Consider the following 26,641-nt stretch of genomic DNA (forward strand, 5'->3'; position numbering starts at 1 on the left):
ACCCCCCCCCATCCCTGTAGGAGTGCTTTTAAACTTTTTAAAAGGTGGGCAATCTGGGAACAGGGTTTAACACCTTGGTCCTGTGATATGCATAAATGCTTGAGGCAGGCCACAGGATTATAGACATTTCTGGGCGGGATATGTGGACGTGATTGATTTTTGCAACATTTCTTTGAAGACAAAAACATCTGTAGCCCATCTGCCTGAAGCCACACTCTCTACTAGAGCCTGTAGAAAAGTGCAAGACTCCCCAAAGTGAATGTGTCTGTGGTAGAAGAAAACAGTTTGAAGGTAGGGACGCGCAGAAACTTTGGGCCACAAAGATGAGTAGGAAGACGTCTTCCTGGGAAATAAGGGAGATGAAAGACAAAAAGCACAGAGCAGGGTGGTTGTAAGAAGGGTTGGCTGACAAACAGAAGCTGGATGGAAAGATGGACATCTCTTAGGTGAGAGATTGGAGCCCCAGGGTGGGAGGGATGCAAGTTAACCAGGCTTCCAAGTGATGGGTGGAATGCTGATCAGCTGCTTCCATGCTAAGTGTACGGATGTGGCTCATAAATGCCTGTCTGGCCTGAATGGTGGGTGTTTAGTGATTTTGCTACTTTAGATGGTTTCGATGGACTTGATGGTATTTACCTGTGCTGTATCTTTCTTTTTTATCAAAATGATGCTCACTACTTTGAGGCTCCAAAGTGGTGCATCACTAAAGCACAGTGCAACATTGGGGGAGAGGAAAGACTGAGGGAACAGGAGGAACGGAAGGACGTGTGAGAAAGCAGTAAGGACAGTATATGAAGAATACTGAAACCTCGTTCTTGTTCTCTATAGGAGAAGAGGAAGTGGTTGTAACAGTGCAACTTGCTGGTGGTTTCCTCCCTTGTTACTATTGAGTGCATTGTAACCCTTGTGCTTTTGCTAAAGACACTGCCTCTCAGAATTGCCCCCATCCGCATATCCAGGCAAACATCTACTCCTCTTAAAAACATAAAACCAAAAAGTAATAATATGTCAGGAGTAGGTCTTGTGCCTACGAGGCAGTTATGGAGACTGCAGACTCCTTCCTTCCCACTGCCGCTTAAGTCTCAGTCTCTCAGGGCTTTATCTCTCAGGGCTTTACCCAAGCAATCTGAGACTGTGCCAGTGTGCCCACCTTTGCTTCTCCCACCTAATGCCTCTCCTGGTCCTGCGAGACCAAGGGGGGGGGGAATTTTGTGACAGCAGGAGGGGGAGACACCCTTGCTTCTTCAGCAGCCTAACTCATTTTTGCCTCTTGGCCTCCCTCCTCCCACTCTCCTGCTTCTGCTTCCGATCTTTTCTCCGCTACAGACTCTCCCAGCTCACTAAGGTGGAATTTACACACATGTTAAAAACGTCAAAAGGTGTTTTTTTTAAATCGTTTTGAAAAATGCATTGAATTTGCTTTAGCTCACAGTCACCGTCTAGTGCCACAATTGTATATCCACTTTACAACACATTCAAAACCTTTTATTTGCAGCTGTACAGCTGAGTCCTAAGCTCTGTTACCTCTTCGGCTTCTGACACCTCCTATTCCCAGTCTGACCACTCATTGTCGTCCCACCACCAATCCCTGGGCTCTGAGCTTTATTCCCTTGGTGGTTCCCCAGCTGGTGCCTCCCACCATTCCTCTGTATCTAAGCAGACATAAAATAAAATAGGGATAGGCAAGGAGCCCTGGTCTGAGGGTATCATGATGCCCATGGCATCCCACTGGGGACTCTGGACTAAGGAATGTACAGATCTACCTCATGCCAGGTCAGACTATTGTTCATCTAGCCCAGTATGGTCTACACAAGTGGTTTCCAATTAGCTAAGTACGGTGGACTTTTGAAAATGTTGATATCGCTATGGTAGTTTTTGTTATATGAATGGTGCCACGGACTACCAGTTGGGAACCACTGGTCTACACTAATTGGCAGCAGCTCACCAGAATTCCAGACAGGGGTCTTTCAACCTGCAGGTTGATCCCTTTCATTTCAGACACCACGGACCTGTGATCCTGCCTTTGATGAGCTTTTCCTTTGTAGGGCCAATCTTGTGGCTTTGGAAGTTGGGTTGACCCCAGGGGAAAATAAAGGCAATGAGGTTAAACCTCTCCTCCAGGAGTAAAACCCCAAGGTGGCTTTCACCCATGGAAGCGAAAGCTTTGAAAAAACTTAACATGGAGGCCAAATGGCCAAAATACTGGGAAATTTTAGAACAGGAAGGTGACAAATTGAAATTGCAGAGTTATGAGAAGCTTAAAGAGAAGGTGCGAGACTGGTTACATTATTTTCAATAAGAGAGGTTTATAATTCGGATAAAAAAATTGGCTTCCAGGTGGAAAAATCAAAATTAGAAACAGAACTGTTAGAACCCAATGCTAAGATACTATCAAGAATGTACAATCTGCTGTTGAAATGGAATACTGAGGAAGAAACTGTAAAATCTGCAATGATAAAATGGGCACAAGATATAGGATACAATATTATGTTTGCTGACTGGGAGAAGTTGTGCACCACCGGGATTAAATTTACGGCATGTAATGCCCTAAGAGATAATATTATGAAAATGATGTACAGGTGGTACATGACTCCAGTCAAGCTTGCAAAAATATATCATCTGCCCGATAACAAATGTTGGAAATGTAAAGAAATTGAAGGTACATTCTTTCACCTTTGGTGGACGTGCCCAAGGATTAAGGCTTTCTGGGAGAGGATCTATAATGAAATGAAAAAGGTATTTAAATATACTTTCCTGAAGAAACCAGAGGCCTTCCTCCTGGGCATAGTTGGCCAATCAGTGTTAAAGAAGGATAGAACTTTTTTTATGTATGCTACAGCAGCAGCAAGAATTCTCATTGCAAAGCATTGGAAGACACAAGACTTACCCACCTTGGAAGAATGGCAGATGCAACTAATAGACTATATGGAAATGGCGGAAATGACTGGCAGAATCCGAGACCAGGGAGAAGAGTCGGTGGAAGAAGATTGGAGGAAATTTAAAACTTATTTACAGAAATATTGTAAAATTTTTGAATGCTGATGACATTGAAATGAATTGAAGGGGTTCTAGCAACAAGGTAAAATGTAAGATGGGATTGATAATAGATAAACTAATAGGATATGAATTTGCTGAACCAATTCTTAAAAGGGATACAAAAAAGGGAGGCGTGAGGAAGTCAGGAAAATAAGTTAACTAAAGATGAGAAATCAAGAAAGAGGGAGTTTTGTTTTCTTTTAGATGTGTTTTTCTTTTCTTTTTTGTGTTTAATGTTTGTATTTTTGTATTTTGTAATTTTGTATTTTTCTGTTTTTGTATTTTTCTGAACTTTTCTATTGATAAAACTTAATAAAATATTAATGAAAAAAAAATAAACCTCTCCTCCAGTGCCAAATTAGCACTTTGAATTGTTACTTTCTTGAATGCAGATAGTGCTTGTGGAAAGAAGAGCAGATTCATGAAGCCTATACACCAACATCATGGCTTGTGCAAACAAGTTTCTCTTACAATTGTCCTTCAGTTGTGTCTTGCACACCTCGTAACTCTCCGAAAACACTTTTAAAAACACGAGTATTGTCTGGAAAGGCTAGGCTGTTTAAGGCAGGATTGGCTCATCTCTGAAAATGGACCATGTTGGCAGGGGCTGATGGGAGTTGGAGTCCCAATAAGATTTGGAGAACCACAGGTTAGCCACCCCCACCCCCTGGTTTCTACAGAAGAAGACTACTCCAGGGGTGGGGAGCACTGTGTCCATAGCAACATTATTTTCCCACTCTGGTTCTCTGCACGTATTGACTGGGATTAAACTGAGTAATGGAAAATCTTTCTCCTCAAACAGCATTCCTTTTAGAGCATTTTCCAAGATTGCCGCCTCCTCCTCCTCCTCCACTCCCACCCCCTAGAAACAGTCCAGTTAAATACTAAAAATAAAGTGAGCTAGAAGTAGGTTTCCTAAAAATAGACAATTTTTTAGCTTTTAGTGTGTGTATGTCAACAGTGGCTATTTATTGAAGCTGGAAACCAAAGACGTAAGAGGGTGTGGAGGTGACCATTTAAAAGAGCAGAGCTCCTTCTTTCAGAATTCATAGAATCATAGAATCATTCCCCACTTACTTTCAGCTTGTCCAGCTCAGCACATCTGGTGGGAAACAGCGGACACGTCAGTCGGAAGTGCTCACTTTACCCATCCTTTTTTCCACTGGGTCTTGAGGTTGTTTTTTGTTTTTGTTTTGTCAAACTTACCTTTTCGGTAGTGGCGCCTGCCCTGTGGAACGCCCTCCCAGCAGATGTCAAGGCAATAAACAACTATTTTACTTTTAAAAGATAACTGAAGGCGGCCCTCTTTAGGGAAGTTTTTAATGTCTAATGCTGTATTGTTTTCAATATTCAGTTGGAAGCTGCCCAGAGTGGCTGGGGAAACCCAGCCAGATGGGCGGGGTATAAATAATAAATTATTATTATTATTATATTATTACTTCCCATAGCTCTGCCTCAGAAAAGCTACAAAAGCTACTACGGACCTTCTGTAGATCATGGTTTTTATTCCTACTCCAGCCTCCACCTTTTTTGGGGAGTATCACGAAGACTAGGACTCCCATTCCTCTTAAGACAGGTGATGTTTCACATTGGGTAGGATGTGGGCTGAGCCCACAGACTCCAGAAAGATTAGGGGGAATGTATTTTTGTCGCTAACACACAGAAGCTGCTTTCAGGTGTGATTTCGAGCCGTGCTGTGGTGTAATGAGAACGCACAGGTCTTGGGCTTCAGGCTCCCTCTATACAGTGGTGCCTCGCAAGACGAAAAGAATCCGTTCTGTGATTCTCTTCGTCTAGCGGTTTTTTCGTCTTGCGAAGCAAGCCCATTGACGGATTAGCGGATTAGTGCTATTAGTGCTATTAGCGGCTTTTAGCGGCTTATCGGCTTATCGGATCAGCTGATAAGCGGCTTAGCGGCTTAGAAAAAGGGGGAGGGGGAGGAAAAAAACCCTGCAGAAACTCGCAAGACATTTTCGTCTTGCGAAGCAAGCCCATAGGAGATTCATTTTGCGAAGCACCTCCAAAACGGAAAACTCTTTCGTCTAGCGAGTTTTCCGTCTTGCGAGGCATTCGTCTTGCGGGGCACCACTGTATATGCCAAGAGAGGAGCTTACTTAGCAGTCTCTGATCTGGGCTTGTGGCAAATCACAGACCACCATTTCATCTGAATCTGGCAAATGGTAAGCCCAACTGAGGTGTTTGTTGTAAACAGCAGCATCACTCTACATGGGGGCAGGTAGTTTCACAGGCAAAGATAGCCCCCTGCCCCCAGGGAGCTTACAATAAAAAAGATAGGAAAACAACAGAAGAGATAATCAATGACAGATAAATTCTGTAAGTGGTGAGCAGTTATACATGCATATTTCAGTAAAATGTGCATTTTTCTGAATAAAATATGTACTATATTGTTTCAAAACCGGGTCTTTTTCTTGGTATTGTCCTATGCTGATTGCTGCTTATCTTGGGTCATTAGTGCTGTGCTTAAATCCCACCCAAAACTGAGAAGTGAAGCCTAAATTTCGTTTTAGGGATCTGAAATGCCGAAAAATCTGAAAGTGGATGATTTTTTCCTGCTAGACAATTGATGAAACAAGAATGCAGAGCCCACTGATAGGTCAGGATTTTGACCATCAAAGGCTCTCAGTCTGTGGGGTGTGGGATGAATCCAGGCCATGCAATTTCCAAGGGCAGCTTCTCTCCACCTTTCCTGTTCACCCAGCCTCTTCATGCAGGGCTCATTGCGTGGCGAGTTCCCGCCCCCCACCAAGATAAATAAACACACGAGACACCACAATTAAGGTTAATTGGGCGAATTAGGCCACAACTTTATTGAATTCAGGAATGAGAGGCATTGGCTTAGGCATTGGTCCTATCGACTATCCGGCTCCAGCCCATTTGCTGGAGACACGAGGAAGGGTTAACACTATATCGGGGGAGTCTCCCGCCGAGGCACGTCGACTAGGAGCTCCCCCGGGTCACCGCTCTGGGGCGTGCCTTTGGCCCACACCTCCATAGGCTTCGGACAGGGCCACGCCCCCAGGAGTCCTTTAACGGACCACCCTTCGTTCACTGGGGGGAGGTGATGGCGTTCCTCCCCCCCCATCCTCTTAACCCCTTCTTACCAATGCCTACCGCCAATGCCGAAGAGTTGTGACGAGTTGCTACGAGGTAGGCGAAAAACCAAAAGGCTGTAAATTGCCAATTGGGAAAAATTCCTACCATGCCCCTTGCGGCGACAGACCGAAGTCCATAGCAAAGTCAGACCTACCTAAAGCCCAACTAAAGGGAGGGAGGGTGGGGAAACGTGGGGCTAGCCGGAGAAGAGAGGGCGAGCCCCCTCCGCTCCGGCCCTAAATAGGGCAAGCCACACCCCCCCCAGCCAGCCGATTGGCTGGCTGGGAGGCGTGGACGGACGGGATTCCCCTGTTCTCGCGGGGGGGCTGAGACCACCCCCCCCGCTCACGTGGGAAGGGCGTGATGCCCGCAACCCCTCCTCCTGGGGCAGGCCTGGAAGTGGCTTTGTGGAGCTGGTCTGATTCCCTTGCCGTGCAGCAAACGGAGGGCTCTGTTTCCTGCTTCCACGGGTGGTCTCGGGTGAACCCCCACCAGGGGATAGGAAGCAGTGGTTGTGGGCCTTATTTCCCCTCCCACAGAAACTTCCTCTCCTCACCAGGCTGAGAAGGCTTCACCTTCGTTTCACATCAGTGTCAGCCAAGTGGAAACCTATAGCAGTGGCGCCTGTCATTTGGTGAGGGGTTGCTTTTCTAGTTCATGTTTTGGACTGCCCAGTTAATTTTGGATCTGATGGGGGCTATACATTTTGAGCAAACAAAGAGGATGCTCTTCACACAGTACAGTTTGCTGAAATGCTTTGGTTATAGCTATCCAGCCCTAAAGCAGCAGCCGTTGTGAGTTACCTCACGCTAATCCAGCAGCTCCTTATCTTGTTACTTAGGTGGATGAAATCCAAAGACTGAATTGTGCGGACGTGAGATCTCCAGGCTGATAATAGATTAAGACTGATGGATACTATTGGGGGCTGAAACCGGGAAAGGGGGGATGGAATTTGGGAATCCAAAGGGTTCATAATTACAATATATTTCATTTCAATTTTGTCTGTTATTGGTATGTAAATTGGGAAATCCGTGGAAGGGAATTTTGGTCGACCTTAGGGAAAAAGAATGCTTCAAGAATAAGAACCGATGTATAAGATTGATGTTTAAGTTTGGATAATGTAAAGTTGGGTTTTTTTTTTATAAAAAAGGAATTATACTAAATGAAAATAAGGTTATCAAAAAACAAATTTAGAAGATTAAAAGTTAAATGGTTTTCAGCAATAATGTTTAAGTTAAAAGAAAAGAAAGGGCAAAAACTAAATGAAATTAAGGGAGAGGACTTGCTGAATAAATAACTGGAAATTGGAATACAGAAAGGGGAGGTAGGAGGAGATCAGCGAACTAAGGTATAAGAAAATAAGGGATTGAAGTTATACTTGTTTTTTGTCTGTGTTTTGTTTGTTTGTATATATAAAATCTCAATAAATATCTATTAAAAAAACAACAACAAAGACTGAATTGTGAATTAATAGAATTCAGTTCATGAACATGATTTCTTTAATAAATAGCTCATTTTCTTCCATATATTTTTGTGATAGCAACAAAGATAACCTTTTTTGCTTTCTGAATTTCTAAGTTTTCTTAAATGATTAATTTGATCTTTTTTATTGATATTGTAAAAGACGGTTGAATGTTTCAATACACTACTGATTCCACCCCCCCCCAAAAGAAAACATTCCTGTGTAAAATATCAGATGCCCATCATGTTACAAAATTGTCATTAGGGTTCATTCTGACAACCGCACATGAGACTGACAATAAACTTTTCAGTTTATATCATTTGATATAAGAATTGCATATAAATTTTTAGATACTGATTTTTGGACACTGAGAGAAATAGATTTCAAAAGATACTTAAATTACTTCCCATAATATCGCCATCGTCATCTGGTGAGCTCAGGTCCTGAGTTGTGCTGGGCAAAAACAGGCCTAGTGAGAAAGAAGAGCCTGGCCATTGAGCCCCAAGGTTTGCTGGGGGGGGGGAAGAGATTTTTGATGGCGGGGACCCTAAGGGAGCAAAAAGCTGCAAAAAATAGCTGAATGAAGAGCTAGGAAAAGGAAATGAAAACTGGCAGAAGGGCATGGTATGGGGTATCTTTTTTTGGGGGGGGGGGGAAATAGATGATGGCTGGTGACAGAAACTCTCAAGTTTGCCATTTTTTGAAGGTAGAATCATAGAATCATAGAGTTGGAAGAGACCACAAGGGCCATTGAGTCCAACCCCCTGCCAAGCAGGAAACACCATCAGAGCACTCCTGACATATGGTTGTCAAGCCTCTGCTTAAAGACCTCCAAAGGAGGAGACTCCACCACACTCCTTGGCAGCAAATTCCACTGTCAAACAGCTCTTACTGTCAGGAAGTTCTTCCTAATGTTTAGGTGGAATCTTCTTTCTTGTAGTTTGGATCCATTGCTCCGTGTCCGCTTCTCTGGAGTAGCAGAAAACAACCTTTCTCCCTCCTCTATGTGACATCCTTTTATATATTTGAACATTGCCATCATATCACCCCTTAACCTCCTCTTCTCCAGGCTAAACATGCCCAGCTCCCTTAGCCGTTCCTCATAAGGCATCGTTTCCAGGCCTTTGACCATTTTGGTTGCCATTTGTCACAGTATACTGTTCACCCAACAGAGCACATGAACCTGGAATTGTAGGCAAGAGTGACGAAGGACAGGGAGCTCCCCACTGTCCTCCCTCAGAAATGTGTAATAAACTTTTTCCGACACCTCCCTTGTCTTTTGGCCACAAGCGTGTCCACAGGAATCACACATGCTCCCAGACTCCTTACAGTGGAATGGAAATGTACAAATGCAGAACTATGAAACAGAATGTGCTGTTAGCTGATCGGTGCTGTTTGGGTATTCCCCCATTTTATGGGTCTTGGCTGGCCAGAGAGATGTGGCCAAGAGCCTAAGTACACTTGGCCCTTTAAGGTTTATTTTGCAGTTGTTGTTGCTGCTTCTGTCGTGAAGGCACTTTCTTTTCTACGTATCTGGGCTCCCTGCCTTGCCTTCCATTCGGTGCCAGCTGCAGCTGGCAGCTGTTTGTAGTTCCTTCCAAGAGTAACCTCATTTTTGGCCTGTGGCCTCACCGGAGCTTCCCTTTTTGGCATCACCTTCTAGAAACATAACTCTTCTAGACATAGCAAATATGTCATGACATCCTTTCATCTCCCTACCTGAAGACTACAGTTCTGAGGGAAACGGACAACAAGGAGGCGGTTGCTCGAACACAGCCCTGCTTATGTCGGCCGCCCAAAAATCTGAGTATTGTGCCCAGTTCCACCCTGTTGGCATGCCTAAAGCTTTAATTAGATAAGAGTTGACACTTTTCTTTTTTGCTGGTTTAGTATGGTTTTTTTAAACTAACTCATTTTCTGTCAACCAAGCTACATGTTCTGTTTAGCTCCATGATCGTTTCCCCTAAAGGGTTTGTTTTTATTATAGAAAGTGTTTGTGAAAGGTTCTGAATAAATGTGAATTTATAGACTTTTACTGGGTGTACTATAATTCGGTTGTAATACCACACAGTGAAGGCAATTGTCCTCCTGTGATATGTTAGGGAAAACAAGGGCATGTAATTCTACTGTTGTGGTGGCCAATGTGTGGTGTGTTAGGGGAGGGGTAATACCTCTGGTGGGGGAGATACCGTGCTCCTTCTGGGGTAGCTTGTCTACTTTTGTTCCCCAGCCTGCACTCAGTTCTCACCTGTGGCGCCTAGAAGCTGTCAGCATGATGCAACAGCGGCCACAGCCTGGGAAACGGCTTTGACTGGCTGGCTAAACCAGGTGAAGAGAGCAGATGGGTCTCAAACCTTTGTTAGGAATTGAGCAGACAAGACCAATAGTGGGTCCAACAGTCAAGAAGGTGGATTCTCCAGGTGCTGCAGAGGGAACTGAGGGGCAGATGAGGCTTGTCAACTTGGGAAGGTAGCCCATCTAGGAGAAGGAAAGCTCTGGTCCCAAAGCTCTTCTGCCTTGTGGAGAAGAAAGGGCTAGGGAGTAAAACCCTACACAAATCTGGAGTGGAGTCCCTAAGGCAGTTGGATGGCGCCTTGTACACCTCCTTCATGCAACTCCTGCAGCCAAGCAGTTTGACTTCACCCCTGGAGGCACACGCCTTTGTCTCTTGAAACAGATCGATGCCAGCCATAGGTGGCCAATGTCTAGACATTTATAAGTCCAGTTAATGTAATTATCCAAAATAGATTGGTGGTGTGTGCCTCTGCTGTTCCTTCAGGAGGAAGAGGTCCCAGAAGTTAACTTATTGTCCCAAATAACATTTGAGATCTTTGTTAGCATACAGATGCTTAAACAGACCCCTGTGTTGCAATATAGACAAGCTGAACAATATAACACAACACAATGGCCAGTAACAGTGGCATGAGTAAAATAAGTCTTGTCTGGTGGCTGCCAATTCTGGCATTTGGGGCACCTTGCGTAGCCCTTGTTGGGTTGAGTCTGGCTGCCATGTGTGATTGAGTGCACACTGTGGTGCTTGAAGAGATTAGTGTTGCTTTTGTTGTCTCCTGTTGTGAGACCTTCTTGTCTTTGTAGCTTCTTGGCTCTGACAAGGAATTCCTTCCTGAGGAAATCCTTAGAGCGCTGCTTTCTTTGCTGAGGATGTGGAGGCTGACAAAGAGGCCTCAGACCAAAGAGCTTTAGCAGAAGCACAAGGGGTGCTCGGTAGAAATTGTCGGATAGTTGTGCACGATGGGAAAGGAGAAAGCATCTTCCTATTGTCAGCCGGTGCTCAGAGCAGCCTTGCTCCAGACAGCTATTCCCATTTGCCTCATTTTAGTAAGGAAGGGCTTCTATCCCCAGCGAGGTGTGAGGTTCACAAGGATGGATGTTTTAGAGGAAAACCAACACATCAAAGCAAATGTTGTTTCTGGCAACCCAGAGGGAAAACATTACAAAATACAGGATACAACGCCTTATAATGGTTGGAAGTAGCTTCTGATCTGTCACTTGGAACCGGGGGCAGTGAACACAAGGCAAACACTGTTTTGTTTTTTAAAAAATCTATATTGTATTCACAGCAACACTGCAAGCTACATAGCTTCTTATTATTTTAGACAACTGTTGTGAACAGTAATTTTCTCCAGAGTTATTTTTTAAAGCAAAAAGCAACTGGTGGAACTTCAATCAGAATGGAGGAAAGGGAGTGTCATTTTTCCTTCTTTTTTTTTTTTAAAAAAGCACCCTTCATTGGGTTTCCCCCCTGCAGGGAAATTATATGGGTTCATTGTATGTTTTCTCTGCCAAAAGGTGGGGGCTTGAGAGGGGAATGTTTGCGGAAATCACCCCGAACTTTGTGTAACTTGTAGTCAGGCTCCAAGACTTGTTCATGATCACTAAGGACCAAGCTAGACTTTGTGTAAACTGACATGCAGGTTTTTGTGTTATATAAATGGCAGCCGAAGAGAAGCCTGAGCAGTTTTGGGACGAGGGGTGGGAGGATGTTTAAGCCTTTTGTTTTCCCTGCCAGTCCTGATAAAAACCACTGCTCAGAGGCTGCAAATTGTGTTTTGCTTCCAGAGCCATCACAGTTGGGGAGGGTGAACTTAATACCAGCATCACATTTAGGTGCAGGTGGTTCTCCTGCACAGCACACCAAGTTGAAGGGACGCAAAATCATACTATCCTATATTTATGTGGGCACCTACTGAGAAGATCCACAAAAAGCAACTGTACCAAAAGGAATTATTGTTAAAATAGGAAATAATTAGTGGGGCGAGGTCACCAAATTTGTCCAAGTTCAGGGCACCCTATTATCAAAGTTCCCCCCTGCTAATGGGGACCCTGGCAGGGTGGGGAAAGGGCTAAACCACTATGATGTCTTTAGCATCTACGGTAATTTGCCCTGTGAGGTGGTGATTTATCCAAAGCCACCAAGGGCACTCCATAGCTCAGAAGCCAGGATTGCAGCACAGATTCTTTTCACCTCTCCAGCTCAACCTATTAGTTCAGGCCAGTGGCGTAGCGTGGGTTGTCAGCACCCGGGGCAAGGCAAGTAATTTGCGCCCCCTAACCCATGGATTTGCACCCCCTAACCCTAACCCCCAGATGTTGCGCCCGGTGTGGCCGGCCCCCCCCTGCACCCCCCACGCTACGCCACTGGTTCAGGCCTTCACAACTTGTGATTCTTCAACCATGAATGGCAGCCCAACGGTGAACTTGATGCACCTATTTTTGCTTCCTGATGGGGATTTGTGAAGATTCACAGAATTGTAGAATTTGCACATTCTAGTGTGAAATTTGTCCATTGCTTTCAGTGATATACACACACTCTTATTCGAGCCTGGATAGCTTGCACATCAAGATTATGAAATGTTTATGTCCTTATGGGAATTTGAGTGGATACAACCAGACAAAAGGTAAGCTTGGGACAACTGCATATCAGCCACGTAGTATTTGTCTTGGAAATAAAACTTGCCTGATTACTGCAGCACTTCTACAAATAATATTGTTGAGGAACTTCAGAGTCTTCCTGCCTTCCGTCTCGAATGACAGCCCCACATGCTGACGAAACGGCACTTGATTTGGTTACATAGTTTAGGCTGCAGTGGCTGTTAGAAAGGGTTAGTGATTTTTGTCAAAGGAAACATCTTGTAGTGATGTTTCCTTCTTTTAAGGAGGAAGACATCAAAAGGAAGACAGCAGAAGCAGTCTCCAGATGTCTTTGACACTGAGCGTATGAAAGAAATAAAAACACCTTAGGGGTACAATTCAATGAGATCATCACCAAAATGGCATACATGAGATTAACAGCCTCTAAATCAACACTGGCAAGTGCAATTTTTACCCAAGGAAGGGAAAATGTTTTCAGTGCAGAAATGAATTATGGGAATTTGATAACTTACATTTGGTAGTGAAATTTGGGGTTTTTTTGGCAGCGCTCTTGTGCTTACTGGTTTTCCACCACTGATATGCACAGGTACTGGGGTTCCAGCAAAGCCCTAGTTTTGGACTGGGTGAGTGCACAAAGCCAAAATGTTGCAAAAATGTGCATGATTCTGAATCTTCCCAACCTCTTTATCCGGCCAGATGGTCAACAAAACCGGGGGGAGCGGAGAAGGAGGGAAAGATTGTCTAATGTTGAAGTCATGGGTGTGGTTACTACTTGGTAACATTTTGGTTGGTTTAATAAAGGTATTGCCCTAACCTAGATTTTGTATTTTTTCCTTATGCACCCACGTGGCTGCTACCTTTGCTTTTTGTGTGACAAGAAAAAAGTCTGATGAAACAGCTGCAAAGGCATGTGTTGGGTTAAACAGGGTGATTCTTTAATATTCAGTTATGTATTCTCAGGCTCATTGGAGAAAGCTGATTGCAAGTCTCTTTAGAAACAAATTAAAAATAGCTTATATTCAAAGGATATACTATTGCATATGGATATCATAGCACAGGGTTGCCTGTCCCCTGCAATGCTATCTTGCCTTTATGAGTTGACATAGTATCCTCTTAGAACAGCATTTGTGGCTGGTGCTTTTAGCCTTCCTAGATGGCAGACATATTAAAATGCTGATAAGCCATCATCTTTGTTTCCTGGTCAGAAGACTGTTGAGAATCTTATCCATTACATTTTGCACTCCTAGTTTTCGTGCTCCCAGATGAAATTAATTTGGGAGCTTTGTAATTGATGTTCCGGATTTTGATTAGACTTGCTATCTCCTTTTGGATCAGGATAAATAAATTACTTACAGAACCTGTTTGCTTGCAGTAGCCACTGAAGAGTAGGTGTCTTATCCAAGTAATTGTTGTATCTTGCCATGCTAAATATTTGTTAAAGGAAATTGCTGTGAAGTGGTGGACAAAAAGAAAGAAGGGGCAGCACTAGAGACTGAAAAGCAAAAAGATTGATAGAGCCTCAGCCTGGAAGGCAGGGGTGACAAACCTGTATCTCCTTAGATGTTGCTGGGTGTCAGGCTGCTGCCAGCGCCTCCTGGCTGCTTGCCCAGGAACGTACAAAGCCAAGGGAATGTTTCTTACCGTCCTATTTTTATTCAGTATCTACAGAGCGAGGCTATAGAACCCAGCCTTTTGGATAATGGTGTTGTCCCGAGTGAATCTCTACCTCCCTCTCTCCCACTTCCTCATTCGTCTCCTCCACGGGTGCTGCTACGTCCCCTCTGTCTTTGAGCTCTTTGCTCTACTACTTTCAGGCTTGCCGGGTTCTGGGAGAGGGGGGTCTGGAATGCTTTCTAAAGACACTGTGTCCGTCAGCTGCTTTCTCCTCCTCCTCCCCCATTATTTCTCAACTTTCCCAGTGTGGTGTAGTGGTTCAGAGCGGTAGGCTCGTAATCTGGGGAACCGGGTTCTCGTCTCTGCTCCTCCACATGCAGCTGCTGGGTGACCTTGGGCCAGTCACGCTTCTTTGAAGTCTCTCAGCCCCACTCACCTCACAGAGTGTTTGTTGTGGGGGAGGAAGGGAAAGGAGAATGTTAGCCGCTTTGAGACTCCTTCAGGTAGTGATAAAGTGGGATATCAAATCCAAACTCCTCTTCTTCTCCTCTTCTTCTTCCCCCTCATCTGCCTCTGAGCTGCGACCTCCCTCAACCCCCTGTTGTAAATCAAAACTGTCTTCCTCTTCCTCCTCCCTGGAAGGGTCAGGATGGGGAGGCAGCCTCCACCTTTCCTCCTCTGCCCAGGCCCTGATGATGGGCTACAACTCCCATCATCAACCGTTGGCCGTGGTAGCTGGAGCTGATGCGAGTTCGAGTGCTGCAGCACCTGAAGGGCCTTGCTCTTGCTGTAAGGCAGTTTGGACAGTGGGGTCATGTTCTGTTGTCACTTCATCCATGTAAGTGTGAAGGTGTGCATTTGCAATTTACAATAAAGATTACATGTGACAGGAAACAATATTGATTTCTGAACTGCACTGAAGATGTCAAACCATCTGGTCTGGAGGCCTTATCCTGCTATCCCAGACAGAATATGTGTGCACGTGCGTGCACTGCAGTGACAAAAACAATAGTGCCATGCATTTGTTGTAATAATAATAAGTGCATGTATCTTGGAAAAGGCTTTAACAGCATTGTTTGCTTGGCATTCCCTTGGTGGCAGGTAAATTTCCCTCTTTCTTCCACTCTCTGTAGCTGCAGCCTGGTTGAAAATCCAGGGCACTTGTCTGTAGTTGTGCTTTAAATGAGGTGGTGTTTTTGTTTTAATTTCCACTTTGTAGTACCTGAGCTCTACTCAAGCCTTCCACTCTGTGGTAAGCAGGGTATTAATTGTGTTTTAGGTGGGATCTTCAGTGTCTAGCAACTAGAAATAGACGGTCCCACCCAACTAAGTTTGCACAGAAAAAGTCCCTGGATCAGTTCCTGGTGTTTTGTAAGAATACTAGATTGCAAGGCAAGGAAAGATGCCTTCCTTAGGACTTGATGAACTGCTGCAGATCAGACAGTCCCGGACTAGAAGATGGACCAGCAGCCTGACTCAGCAGAATGCAGCTTTGCACGCTCGCCTTCTTGGCTGGAGCTAGAGGTCAGCAGCTGAGCACCTGCTTTGCATGCATAAGGTCCCATGTTCAATGCCTGGGGAGGCCCCCACCTGAAATCCTGAAGAGTCACTGCAAGTCAGTGTGGGCAATGCTTAATTAGATGGATGAATGGTCTGACTTAGTGTGAAGCTGCTTCCCGTGTTCCTAATCTGCTTGTGCAATAATCTCCGATGTGGATAAAGCAGTGTAGCTGCTGCTAAAGTCCCTGGAATATGGAACAGCAGAATCCTGGAGTTATAGAATCATAGAATCATAGAATCATAGAGTTGGAAGAGACCACAAGGGCCATTGAGTCCAACCCCCTGCCAAGCAGGAAACACCATCAGAGCACTCCTGACATATGGTTGTCAAGCCTCTGCTTAAAGACCTCCAAAGTAGGAGACTCCACCACACTCCTTGGCAGCAAATTCCACTGTCAAACAGCTCTTACTGTCAGGAAGTTCTTCCTAATGTTTAGGTGGAATCTTCTTTCTTGTAGTTTGGATCCATTGCTCCGTGTCCGCTTCTCTGGAGCAGCAGAATACAACCTTTCTCCCTCCTCTATGTGACATCCTTTTATATATTTGAACATGGCTATCATATCACCCCTTAACCTCCTCTTCTCCAGGCTAAACATGCCCAGCTCCCTTAGCCATTCCTCATAAGGCATCGTTTCCAGGCCTTTGACCATTTTGGTTGCCCTCCTCTGGACACGTTCCAGTTTGTCAGTGTCCTTCTTGAACTGTGGTGCCCAGAACTGGACACAGTACTCCAGGTGAGGTCTGACCAGAGCAGAATACAGTGGCACTATTACTTCCCTGAGTTGCCCAGTGCTAGACCTCATATCACAAGTGAAAGCAAAGGAGGATCTACCGTATTTTTCACGCTATAAGATGCACCTTTTCCCCTCCAAAAATTAAGGGGAAATGTGTGTGCATCTTATGGAGCGAATGCAGGCTCCATAGCTTCAGCGAAAGCAACGCGAAGCCTCCAAAGTGCAGTGGGAGCAAGAGGGAGAGCTCTCCTGGCTTCACTTTGCTGGAGAGGCGCTGCACAGCTTTCTCTCTCTGTGCAGCGCCCCTTCAGAGATGCGGGAGGAGAAATGGAAGGGGCTCCTTTTCTCCTGCCGCTTCGCTGAAGGGGCGCTGCTCAGAGAGGGAGAGAATTTTTTTCCTTGTTCTCCCCCTGTAAAACTAGGTGCGTCTTATGGTTGGGTGCATCCTATAGAGTGAAAAATACGGTAGTTAACACCTTCTCCTCAAGCTCAGGAGGAAGTTTTTGTTTGCCATTCTTCCTTCTGGTTCTGAATGCTTGGTAGCTTTTTGGAGTCAGTGGCACCTCCCCCCACCCCCCACCCCCAAACCAGCCAGCCACCTCATTCCGTCTAGATGTAGGGCTACGCTGCCGGCACAAATTCAGTTCTAGTTGGTTGCAGGTTGTGTGCAGGGCTGGGCTGATGTGGCCACAGTGATGGGAAAGGCAGCAAGAGTGATGTGTTCGGAGGATACAGCAACAAGGGCAGGTGGGTGTGTCGCTCGCATTGTCTTGGAGTTCAGAAATCATGCAAAACCCGGGGAGATGGTAGGTGCGTGCAATGGGTAAGACTACACTGAGGGATGGGAAGGATCAGGCCCAAGTTAACCCTCTGAATCCTTGCCAGAAAGCGACTCTCAAGAATTGCTTAGTATCTCTTGCATTGACCAGTCACACACCCATTTCTCCTTTGGAATCTTTTATTAACGTATAGAAAATGCATTAAAAAAGGAACTATACAGAGCCTAAGAGCAATCAGGACTAAAAATACTAGTTAACAATGGTTAACAAGCGTATATCCCCATTCTCTGAGCTACGGTTCCATTACGGGATCATTGGGAGGGCTGTTGCTTTTTCTATCTCTCCCTCATTGTTTTACTGGTAAGGTTTAGTTTGTCAGAGTCTCTCTGAGGGAGCTGCCACCTCATTTATTTCTTCTATTAAATAATAAACACAGTTCCAGAATAATGCCTATACAAGGGAGGGGTCAGAGTTTTCAAAATCTTTGTTGAGTCATCATCCTCTGAAAAAGCAACCATGACACTTGCCAAAGTCTAGGGATTTTTATGCAGTTTGATCTTCTCAGCTGGATCTGGTTTCATTTTTTCTCATCCCATCCTAACTATCTTCCCTTGTTGAGACAGCAATATCTGAACTACTGTAGCTACTCACCAGCCATTAGGCAGTATTGTTGGAGTGCTGTCAGCACCGTGGATTGAAGGGTTAGTGAGAATAATAAAAAGAGCACCTAGTTATATCCCCGAGGAAGGGAAATGCCTCCACCCCACTCCTGCAAGGACATAATAAACTGGAAGGGAGTGTGCTGTTCTCAGTGTTCCCACTAAACTCCAGCATCACAGTGGTTTGTCACAGAGGCTTCCTTTCCCCTTGGAAAGGGTATAATCTCCTGTTCTGACAACGTTTGTCCCATTCTGCCTTTCAAGAAGTTGAAAAATGAACTTTTTAATACTGTGTCAACATGGAGAACAGAGAACCTAAATCTCCCCTTTCTTTGAATGTATTAATGAAGAATAATTACCACTCCCTGGTTCTGTAGTTATGGACTATACAATTCTGGGAGCTGCTTTCAGTCCATGCCACGGAGCTGTTTGCCCTTTTGACAGTAGCAGCAGCAGCTCCCTGCAGTGTGTTGCAAGCTGAAAATCGCTTTGGAAATGGCCCCAAATGTGGGCTGACAAGTTGTGTGATGTGCTGCTGCCAGAGAAAAAGACGCAGAAGCCCCCCTGTCCACAGAGAGCTCCCCACAAGAAAGAACTTCAGTAACGGCCACACTGTTGCTTTATGCTCCTCCACAGTACAAATATGCTCAGTGCCCACCTTTTCCATGCCTGGAATATACCAATTTATGCATATACAAAGAAGGGGGGGGGGAGGGATAAAAATTCAGCTTGAAAAGGGAGTAACTAGTCCACATTATATGACTCTAATGTTGGCCTAACGGGCTGTGGACTACTACCTGTGTGTAAGTTTCCACCTCTTCCAGTGGATGACTCCTTCATACGGCATGGGAAGAGAAGGAGGAGTTGAACATACCAGTCCATAAGCACCTCAAAGTGCTCATGGATCTAGCCCTTAGCCTTTAGGGTCCCACATAATTCTCTGTTGGTTATGCATGAATAGATGTCTGATCTTCACAGTGAATAGACAGTTGATTGGAATGAAGCTACCATGGCAAGTAGAGCACCAGCAGATGCTTACAAGTTGTCTGTGGCCTGTTGGGTTTGTGGGGTTGGTTTGGTGGTGGATACCTTGCTAATAGTGTCTGAGTCAATGACTTAACTGGGAAAAATGCCACTACAGAAATGGAGACTGCATTCTGAGGAAACCTGCCACTCTTGTAGGTAAGCCTTGTTGCTCTGGGAAGAATGCCTAAAAAACTGAGCTAATGACCAAATTGCCACAGGAAACAATAGAATCAGCCACATTATAGGACATGGATATTCACACTGGCGGAGGAAGGGGGTGCGGTGGGTGTGGCCTACCCGTGGTGTCATCCCTTGGGGGGGTGTGACATCGCTGTGCTGCCCCCCTGGGACGCTTGGTGTGGGTGCCGCCCCCCTGGGACGCTCCCCCTGCCCCTGGGTGCACAGCACGGGTGCTGCTCTCGGTGCCAGAGCAGCTAGCTCCGCTTTGGATATTCCAGTTATTTTTGGCTCATCAGGTGCTACACGAGAGAAAGGAAAGCTACCTAAAAATGCTCAACTATGTTCTAACCGAGTTCCTTTCTGCTTTTGTGTGTTCAGTCTGTTGAATCTAGTCTGCAGATTCAGGCCCCTCATGGGTTGATGACAGAACAGGTTTATATATTGTTCCCTGACGGGGCTTAGAAGATGCAAGCTGCCAGAGTGGAGTTTCTCCAAGGGAAGAATAATAGAATCATAGAATCGTAAAGTTGGAAGGGACCTCAAGGGTCATCTAGCCCAACCCCCTTCAATGCAGGAATCTCAGCTAAAGCATCCATGACAGATGGGCATCCAACCTCTGCTTAAAAACCTCCAAGGAAGAGGAGTCCACCACCTCCCAAGGGAGACATTTCCTCTCTCGACCAGCTCTTTCTGTCAGAAAGTTCTTCCTGATGCTTAGGCAGAATCTCCCTTCTTGTAGCTTGAATCCATTGGTTTGAGAGAAGGGAAGGGCTGGATTATACTTAAGGACTGACCAGAGGGGTGGTTGACTCAGGATCTGGTGTAAGATGTAAAGATTGTTGAGGCAACTGGGAACAGTGTCCATCATGCTATTGAAATAAACATACATGTAAATAAATGGGTCAATTGCCAAGAAAATCCTATACGGTCCCATTTGATTTTAAAAGAAAAACTTCCCCTAAAATGAGGAGACTTGGTAAGAATGAAGTTCAAAGGAAAGTCAAGAGGATCAAAGCTCTATAATGCTTGGGAGTTATTTGAAAAGCCCTGTTAGAAGCTCAAGTGGAGTGTATACTGCAGACCAAGAGAAGCACCAGGAGAGCCAAGAGGAAATCAGCGTAGTTAATGAGCAGAGTCAAATCATTTGACTCAAATGAGCTGTTAGAGCTAAGAAGTCTTTCTTCAAAAAAATGGAAAGCTTGTCCAAATGAAGAGGACAAAAAGGAACCCATAATTTGGCAATAAAGTGCAAGCAGACAGGAAGAGTTGCTAAAAAATAATTTAAGGAGTGCATTGCTAGAAACATTAATACCAACAAGAAGCAGGAGACTGTTTAGGGAGGCAGTTGTACCCTTGGATGGTGCTGAAGTTGCGCTAAACATGGATACGGAGAATGCAGAGAAGCTGAATCGGTCTTCACAACAGTAGATGCAGGGCAGATCCCAGGGCCTGAGCTAACTTTTGCAGGGTCAAATAGGGGTGACGAGAGATAAAACTGCTGATATCATAATGCTGTTATACAAATCTATGGCGCGACTGCATGTGGAATAATATGTACTGTTCTGATCACCTCACCTCAAAATGGATATTGTAGGGTTGGAGGAGGCTTAGAAAAGCACAGCTGAAATAATCAAGGGTCTGGAGAGATTCCCCTGCCAAGAAAGGCTGCCGCACTTGGGACTTTTTAGTTCAGGGAAAAGGCAAGAGGTGACATGATGGAAGTTTATAAAATAATCATGGCACAGAGAAAGTGGATAGAGCAATGTTTTACTCCGCTCTCAAAACATTAAAACACATGGCCATCCAATGAAGCTGAGTGTTGGAAGTTTCATGACAGGCCAAAGAAAATACTTCTTCATGCAGCTCATAGTTAAACTGTGGAACTCTCTCCCACTTGAATGGGGAGTCAACAAATCCGTGGAGAATGCTGTTGATGGCTGCTGGACATAATTGCTATGCTCTGGCTCCACAGCTGGAGGCAGCAATGTTTCTGAGTGCCAGTTGTGGAAACTGCAGGAGGGGAAGAGGGCGCCTGTGCTCAAATCTTGCTAGGGGAATTAGATGGAGGATTGGCCTGATCCTAAAGACTGTCTTAATGTGTGTGTTGCTAATAATACTGATCTGTGGAATTCCAATACTGTTCTAGGGAATCCCATGTTCTAACAAGCAACACAATCCATGAAAAAGCAGCTGAAGAAAAACGGAAGTAAATGCTGCTGCTAAAATGGAATTCCATTGGGCAAAGTAAGAAGAGCTGACGTAGTTATCTGTGAAAGACTCTGTGCCCACAATTGTGCATTTTATTAGATTCTTCATTTGATATGGGCAGTTTTCTAAAGAGCTCTGTGAGAACATTTTATATTGCCTGTGCATATGTATGTGTATGCATTTTTTTAGAGTTCATGTACATCTTTCTTTTTAGCATTTTCAGACAGCCATTCCCTCAATCCAACTGTGCACACTTTCTTATCTGTTGGAGGAGTTAGATGTCAACTCACAGACATGTTCCCAAGCCTGCATTTTTAAAACTTGCATTGTGTTAATATATTGTTCTGTGGTTATTGTGTTGTATTTTAATTCATGCCAGCTTCTTCAAGTGCTCTGTGATCACAGCAGATGGGCATGATATAACAACAACAATTCCTTTTGGAATACTCAAAATAAAAAAATTCCTTCCAGTAGCACCTTAAAGACCAACTAAGTTAGTTCTTGGTATGAGCTTTCGTGTGCATGCACACTTCTTCAGATACGAATATCTGAATACTGTTTTGGAATACTGTTTCCCATGTCACACTTGAAATCTGCAGAGAAGAGGGTTCATTCTTTCTCCCATAATGGCTAGGCTACCAGTATTTCAGAATCCTCCGCAAGTGGGACTGTTGTTTCTGCTCTTTTATATCTTAAGTATCAGCTGCCATGTGCAAAACTGCAGATTACCTTAAAAGCATTCCTGTGCAATGAGTTAAATAGGGATGTGGAGCGCTCAGGTATCTACCCAGAGTGAGATACTGCCATTCACTGTATTTTCTTGTTCTCACCACAAGGTGGCAGTTTTGCACTGTTTCTACACTTGAATTGAAACATTTCTTTTTCCTCCTGCCTGCCAAGATGGCCAGTGTTCATATTAATTATTGTTATGCTATTGCTAAACAGTTAGAGAAACTCATTGCTGATATCAGGGAATATCAGTCGCTCCAGTCTCCTCATAGTTGATTTTAGAGGGGCGTTTCCTGTGAAAATAGCCTTTTCTTTTAAAAGATAAATTCTGTTCTTTGAATTCTACATGTCGCTTATATAATTTTGCTCAATTTTTATCAAAAACTTCACTAGCTAACCTGGTGGTGGTCCACCTCTGAAAATGTGACTCTTTAGGACAAACTGTTGTCAGGCAGGAACAAGTTTGTGTGTGTCTAGAGCAGGCATGGCCAAACGTGGCCCTCCAGCTGTGGTTGGACTACAATTCCCATCATCCCTGACCACTGGTCCTGCTAGCTAGGGATGATGGGAGTTGTAGTCCCAAAACATCTGGAGGGCCAAGTTTGGCCATGTCTGGTCAAGAGGATGCCATTATGCAGTGGTTTACCCAGTGTTGTGTAGGGTTTCTGGGATTATGGGGTGATTTCTGGAATGGTGAAGTAGACACACAACAGTGTTCTGGCAGGGTGAAAGAGCCGGTTCAGAGAAGCCCTCATAGACATGGGAGTTTCAAGCTTCGAAGAGACTAGTCAGCCAGATTTTTTTAAAATCTAGTTAGGAAATTAATACAATTTTCTGGGCCAACAGAGCTCTAAACTGATGCAGGCAGAATAACCTCAAGTGCTTCAAATGGATTGGGTGAACTTCTTGCACCCCTCCAGCTGAGGCCTAGATCCTTAATCTAGAGCCTGTACCTGGCCTGTCCCACCTCAGACTGCAGGTGATACTCACATGATTGAATGTTCTCCCATACCAAACGTTCCCTCCACATAGAAAAATGGATGTCAAGGTAGAGATCCTAGCCAGGGGCATAGCTAGGGGTCAGTTAGGTTGGATCCTGCCAAGGTCCAGGGTGTGGGTGTGTGCAAAAATTGCACCTCTCCACTCTGGCTTGGAGTGGCTCCCTGGGCCAACGCTCTGTGTGGCCAGCTCCTTGGCAAGGCTGCGAGGGACCCCAGACAAGCCCCTGATATGCTTGTTTTCTATGTGTAAGCGTCTTCTTTTTTTAAAAAAATGCTGGAGAACATTTAATTGTGTGCCCCCCCATCCTGCACTGCCTGAGGCAGGACAGCCCAGACACAGGTCATGGAAAAGACAGTTCTGTGATTCTTTTTTACAACCCTTTTTTGTGGTTATAACAAAAGAAACAGTTGCTGAGGCTGCAGTTTGGAGGGGCAGACTAGTGGAGATTTTGACTAGGAGAACAGCATGGAGGGCAAGGGTTAGTCATCATCATCATCATCATCACATGCCAACCCAGGCACTGCTCCAAAGAACCTTGTGGACGGCCACCATTGCTGCATTTCACGTGGGGGGTGGGGGGTTTGGTGGGGTGGGGAATGTTGGCAGATCCCAACACAAATCTCCACATAACGTGTTGTTTCAGCTTCCAAACATTCTGCTCGAAGGTAGACAATACAGTGGTGCCTCGCAAGACGAAAAGAATCCGCTCTGTGATTCTCTTCGTCTAGTGGTTTTTTCGTCTTGCGAAGCAAGCCCATTGACGGATTAGCGGATTAGCGCTATTAACGCTATTAGTGGCTTTTAGCAGCTTATCAGTTTATCGCATCAGCTGATAAGCGGCTTAGCGGCTTAGAAAAAGGGGGGGGGGAGGAAAAAAACCCCGCAGGAACTCGCAAGACATTTTCGTCTTGCGAAGCAAGCCCATAGGAGATTCGTTTTGTGAAGCACCTCCAAAACGGAAAACTCTTTCGTCTAGCGAGTTTTCCGTCTTGCGAGGCATTTGTCTTGCGGGGCACCACTGTAATTAAGGAGTTTTATGGGGGCTAGTGAGGAGTTAAGTGCCTTGCTTTTGCAATATTCACACGTTTCACGCCCAGGGATGTTCTCCCCACACCCAAAAAAGGGGGCTCAGGTTTGGTGCATCGTGTTGTTAACTCAAAGCGTCCCTCTGCTCTGCCCCTCTGTAGTCTTTGTGGGTTGGCACTGACTAGTCTGTGTCGAAGCTGCTACCACAAAATGTGTGGCTACAGAGGGAGGTGGCTGCACTTTGAAGTTATCTTCACCAATGGACTGTTGAGGGGAAGGGACCTAGGCTTTTTAAAGGGACATTGACTCTGTTAAACTCCCCTTTCAGAAGTTGACTTTAAAACAGGTAAATGTTTAAACGCCTGAGAGAAATTTAGTTGGAGTGCCTATAAAATTGGTACAGCATGGGAGCAATACAGGTGAGAGACATTTAGTTCCAAAATCATTTCGACACACGAGCAAGTAGATTTGCTTGCCTTTGTTTTTGGGAACATGACCTAGGGTTTGTGTTGGGATGGAAGGATGAAGTGTCTTCGCCTGCCTTGTGTGAAGGGTGGCCCAAATGCCAGGTCTTTAAGGGAACGGAGCCGCGAGGCCTCTGCAAGTGGGTTCAGTAAGTTTCCAGATTTTGGAATCTTCTTCCCCGACTGATGGACATTTGCTGGCTCAGCAGGCATCACCGTGAAAATGTCACTTAGTTCATGTAGCAGCAGCAGCAATGGGCAACCAGAGCTCTGGGAGCCGACCTTGGTACCCGCTGGCAGAACAGGCTGGCATGTGAACAGAAGCACCCCACGTACAGTAGAAACTGGGTTAAGAAGGAAAACCTTAAATAAAGCCATTTTCTAATAGGTTCAAGAGAGAACAAAAAAACTCTTCTTTTATGGAGGTGTGCTGGGTAGGAACTCAATAAAGTCACTGGGAATGACAGCAAAGCATCAAGGTTGTTCTCTTACCAAGTGAGCCATCCCTCAGGGGCGTCAGGGCTTCCTTCAGCCACTCAGTATGGAGCAGGCTGCTACCTTTTGTCCTCTCCTTTTCAGATTATAAAAGACAAACAAATGACAGAAAAGGACTGCTTGTCCAGAGGGATCCTGGCCCCTTCACAGCTGCAGGGACCGCCGCTTCCTCCCCAGGGTGTTGCGATGGTTGTAGGGCCTCATCTTCATTTCCACAAAGGGTATGGAGAACTCGTGTCCTTTCCAGTGGTACCAGTTAATACCCTGTGGGCAAAGCAGGGGGAAAGTCATTGCCAAAGGGATAGGGCAGGGGTCTGCAACCTTTAAGACAAAAAGAGCCACTTGGACCCGTTTCCGAAGAAAAAAAAACTGGGAGCCACAAAACCCGTCATTATAAAAATAACTTTTTTGTCACTTTTTTATCATTTCTTTGTTTGACCCCTCAGAATTACTCCTCCTCATAGAAATAAACGTTAAATTAACAAGTTAACTTTTGGGGTGTGTGTTCTTCACTCCCCTTCAAAACAGTGACCAGCGTACACGGCCCCTTTCAATGCAGTGACCAGCTTACATGCCCCTTACAATGTGGCGGGCGGGCGGGCGGGAAGGTTACGTCGGGACGGTGCGTGACTAACGCACGCACCGCCCCCATGCGACATCACAGCCAGTACAGTGCCCGCCACAGTGGGGAGTGTCAGGGCGCACAATGCGCCTCCTCCCCTCGCTAGTATCCGCCCCGGAGCCGCGGCAAAGGTGTAAAAGAGCCACATGCGGCTCCGGAGCCGCGGGTTGCAGACCCCTGGGATAGGGATACAGTGGTACCTCGGATTACAGACGCTTCAGGTTACAGACACTTCAGGTTGAAGACTCTGCTAACCCATCAATATTGCCTCGGGTTAAGAACTTTGCTTCAGGATGAGAACAGAAATCATGCAGCGGGAGGCCCCATTAGCTAAAGTGGTGCTTCAGGTTAAGAACAGTTTCAGGTTAAGAATGGACCTTCAGAACGAATTAAGTTCTTAACCTGAGGTACCACTGTACTTGGGATAATTCAGGTAGCATAACAAGAAGGGAGTAGAACAGGGCACTCACAACCACTTCCTACTGAAATACTTTTAAGGCTTAAAAAAAAGCAGGATTGGCTTTATTCTGTTTATAATTATAAGATTTAAACCTCAGAGCACTTTTATTCAAAGTACATTAGGTCTGATTTGCACGTTCAGAAGAATGAAGGGATAGAGACCTGAGATGGTAAAGAGAACTGCTTTGGGCTTCGGCAGGAGGACCATTGTAATGAATGCTCCCCATGTGAAAAGCTTAGTTTAAATAGAATACTAACATAGCTGGAAGAGGGAGAGGCAAGGTAAACTTTCTCCCTGATAGCCTAGTGCTCTCTGCCACCCCAGAAGTTGTAGCACTGCGTTATTTAGCATTGTACAGGCCAGGACTTGAGATGACAGAAGCCTCCGCTATACCACTTTAGACTGCAGGTAGGAAATTATATTTTTTAAAATAAAAAACCCCGATTCCCTGTATAAAAACTCCACACGGACATAAAACCACCCTATGAAAGAAAACTACTTTGTGTAGTGCTTTCACTGCTGTGCTGGTTCACTATAAGCAGGGAGCTTGTCACCAGGTGATGAGAGCTCATGCTCTT

The 26,641-nt window shown here is 45.1% G+C and overlaps 1 protein-coding gene and 1 long non-coding RNA gene across 4 annotated transcripts in view; one reads left to right on the forward strand and one right to left on the reverse strand.

The window, feature by feature from the left end:
* Nucleotides 1-130: 130 nt before the first annotated feature.
* Nucleotides 131-26,641, forward strand: part of LOC310708675 — a 30,917-nt gene continuing 4,406 nt past the window's right edge. Inside the window, exon 1 of the long non-coding RNA XR_014527148.1 lies at nucleotides 131-778. This is a non-coding gene — a long non-coding RNA (uncharacterized lncRNA). The remainder of the gene's footprint in view (nucleotides 779-26,641) is intronic.
* TNR (tenascin R) overlaps nucleotides 24,876-26,641 on the reverse strand; it is a 392,290-nt gene continuing 390,524 nt past the window's right edge. For all 3 annotated transcript variants that reach the window (XM_083507034.1, XM_083507032.1, XM_083507033.1), the window contains one exon: nucleotides 24,876-25,245. In XM_083507034.1, coding sequence (XP_083363160.1) covers nucleotides 25,126-25,245 — 120 coding nt within the window. In that variant the 3' untranslated portion in view covers nucleotides 24,876-25,125. The remainder of the gene's footprint in view (nucleotides 25,246-26,641) is intronic.

This window comes from Podarcis liolepis, assembly GCF_965112155.1.
Source record: "Podarcis liolepis genome assembly, chromosome: 6".
NCBI lineage: Eukaryota > Metazoa > Chordata > Lepidosauria > Squamata > Lacertidae > Podarcis > Podarcis liolepis.